Consider the following 3,367-nt stretch of genomic DNA (forward strand, 5'->3'; position numbering starts at 1 on the left):
AGCATGATTTAAAAGTTTAATTGGATTACTAATTTATTATTATATGTAGTATGGTTTTAATTTTCTACTACAAAGTTATGATTTCATCTTCCATGCTTTTTGTACTTGGCTTCTTATCATTGGAGGGATTAGTTATTTTATTACAGATGAGATAATACTAACAATTTCTTATATGCTAGTCTTTTTATTATTATTATTTGGCATAACTTTTTGTAGCCCCCACATGAAGCAAGGTACTGAAAATTTTGTTATTATTTCATTTACTAATAAATGCTGCTTGCTTCAGCAAGAAATAGAGCATAGCCCCAGAAGAATGATGGACATGCTTCAACCAATTGAGATGGAGATGAATGGAAAGAAAGCAAAAGCACAACTTAGGATGTTGATGGTTGAATAATCCTAAATTTGTCCAATGGCATAAAGTTACAAATACACATATTGATAATATTTTTATATATATCCATCAAAAATAGACCAATACATTTGGTGAATGAATTAGGTGATGAACACCAAGATCACAGAGTGGGAACAATTTTTTTTTTTCCTTATGGTAATTAATCACTATCAATAGCAACCCCATTTTATTTTCTGAAGTAAATGACATGATTATAGAGAGGGGTTGCTAAACAAATCTAAATACAGAAAAGAATGTAAGTAGGTAATAATATAACAATACTCCAATAGTGGAAGAGGCAAACCCAAATCACATGCACACAATTTTGCAAACTAGTGCTGCTATGGTAACTTTTCTTTTTTGAATTTTTACTTTTTTAGTTGAAGATATCCCAATTGAACTTTTGGTGACCTGAATTATTGTTATTGGTCACTGAGGTTGATGATGGCACAGGGATCAATGGAGGGGCAGAATCAAATGTCTCCCATTGAGTGGTGACTACTACTCCTGAGGTAGAAGAATGCCTTGTTGATTGGTTTTCATGTTGTTGCTTCTGAAAGTGACCATTTGTGTTCCTTGGTGTTGCTTCTTGTTCCTCCTCATCAATTGGTATTAACATATGATTCCCATTTGAATGTGTTTGCTGCTGTGGTTGCTCTTGAATTGGTGCAAGTCTTTGACCATTTGAATGCTTAGGAGGAGGACCATGATCTCCATTGCTGTTTGGCACTGAATTCTTAACTTTGAGCATGTCCAAAGTCTCAACATACTTTTGAACTCTTTTCACCTACAAAATGAAAAATGTTTTAAGGCAAATGATGACTGATTTTGGTGTCCACGTAGCATAGCATGGTTGATGTATATATGATATCAAATGCATACCTGCATTTTTCTTTGCAATTTGACATCCCCATCAGCTGTAATACCATCCAATTTGAGCAATTGATTCATCAATAACTCAATAAGACCACTAACATCTGTTTCAGCAACTTTCCCACCTTTGTTGATTATTGTTTCAAAAGCAGACACCTAATCAATTCCAAAACACTAATAATAATCAGTTTCACAGCTACTCAAAGCATTAATACATTTCCAATCCAACACCTCACAATAAGAATAAGAATAATCAAAGAAAAGCACATACCCTTCCTGCAAGCCTATCTACATCCAAGCTGATTTCAGAGATAGATTTTGCAGCTTTCTCCATCTTAGCATTCTTCCTCAGCTCCAAGAACCTCTTCTCTTGGCTAATAGGATCCTCCTTCAACACCATTTTTGACTTGTCCTTCACCCCAACCATGTCAAGGAAAGCCTTTGAATCCCTCTCCTTGTCCTTATAAAACAGCTTCTGATCTTGGTGATGTAAACCAGTTGATCCTGAAAGCATTTTCTTCAATTCCCCTGCCACCACCAACAACAAAAAACACACAATGAATTTTCAAAACTAGTTTGTAGATCAATGTATTTGGTAACAATTGTACTATCAAAATTCAAAATAACAGATACTTATTGAAGGAAATAGAGAATGATAAAGAGAGTTACCAAATGTAGCTTGAGAATTAATGTTGACTTCATGGTAAATTGAATTGTACTTGACTCTAACTCTAATTGTCGGTGGAGGAACTGAGTTCCGATCCGAGTCAGCAGTTCGCATCTGAACAAGCATTCCACCTGGCCTCATCTCCCACTCCTTGGAACCAGCCTCACCACCATTGCTCACCATTAATCCATTTGTCTTGTTGCTGTTACTCTCACCATTCCTCATCCTCATCATCTTTCTCACTATTCTCTCTTTTTTTGGTGTCTGGTTAATCAATGAATCCAAACAAAGCAAGAAACAAAGCAAGATAAGGTTATTGCTGTTGTTCTTTTTAGATCTCAGAGAAGAAGAAGTGAGATTCTTCTTCAGTTCACAGTTCAGAACCCGTGAAACAAATTATATAACTCAGCGACACAATTCACAGCAAAGAGCTGATAGAACATGTCTCAGAACCCAACTCTGACCCCAGCATTCCACCAAAGTCCAACTCCGACAAACACGCCTACAGCGAAAGAGAGAGAGAGATAAAGACACAAAAAAACAACAAAAGGTTTCAGCTTCAATATATATATAGAGAGAGAACAAAGATAAAGTTGCAGATTTTTTATTCTTTTTTCAGTTATGAATGGCTTATAAGGAAGAACAGCACCAACCCATTAATCACTGAAGCTCAAAGCAAAGATCTTTACACACAAAAATGTGGTTCATCAAACTTCAGAGTCATGGGAATTTTCCACCATAATATGAACTAAGAACATAAGAGAGAGAAAGAGAGAGAGAGAGAGAACAAGCTTTATTTTTTTTCCCTCCTCCTTAAATCAATGGCAAGTTGAAAACAATTGCAATGAGGAGGAATTGATTCTTCCTGGAGAAATTGAAGGGAGAGAGAGAGAGAGGAAAGAAAAAAATTGTAAAAAAAAAAGAAAGAAAAATGTTGTTGAATAAAAAAACGAGTGGCCAGCTAAGTATGCTGGCACCTTGTGACCTTCTTATATATACTAACATTGAATTATTTAATTCATATAATTTTACTTTTTTTTTTTAATGATTGCACTTGGAATATCGTGTAATTTAACGGGATCAATTATTCTTTTTGTTTTTGTTTTTCTTATGGAACATCTAATGAAAGTAATGGTTGGTTCGATCAAATTTTTTTTAAAGTTGTTTGTAATTTTAAAAAATATAAATTATTTTGTATTTGATAAATTAAAAAAGTTATCTATTTGTGTTTAATATGAGTATTTTTAGAATTATTTATAAAGATGTGGAAACTCAGGTGCAGTCGACTTCACGTGAAGTTGATATTGAGAGTTGTTAGATGATTTGACTGATTTAACTAAATTTTTATCTAACTGTTCTCAGATATCAACTTCACCTGAATTTTTACCTTATAAAGATATTTTAAAATTAGTTTATATATTAATAAATATATC

General features: G+C 33.8%; 1 protein-coding gene across 1 annotated transcript; it reads right to left on the reverse strand.

Annotated features, from left to right (window-relative positions):
- LOC107644776 (BAG family molecular chaperone regulator 3) lies at positions 437-2,923 on the reverse strand. Its single transcript, XM_016348704.2, has 5 exons — positions 2,588-2,923; positions 1,937-2,436; positions 1,539-1,795; positions 1,277-1,423; positions 437-1,181 (listed from the first exon to the last, which is right to left on the reverse strand). Exons 2-5 carry the CDS (start codon positions 2,166-2,168, stop codon positions 771-773), a joined length of 1,047 nt encoding a protein of 348 aa, XP_016204190.1. The 5' UTR covers positions 2,169-2,436; positions 2,588-2,923; the 3' UTR covers positions 437-770.

Source organism: Arachis ipaensis, chromosome B05 (assembly GCF_000816755.2).
Source record: "Arachis ipaensis cultivar K30076 chromosome B05, Araip1.1, whole genome shotgun sequence".
Lineage (NCBI taxonomy): Eukaryota > Viridiplantae > Streptophyta > Magnoliopsida > Fabales > Fabaceae > Arachis > Arachis ipaensis.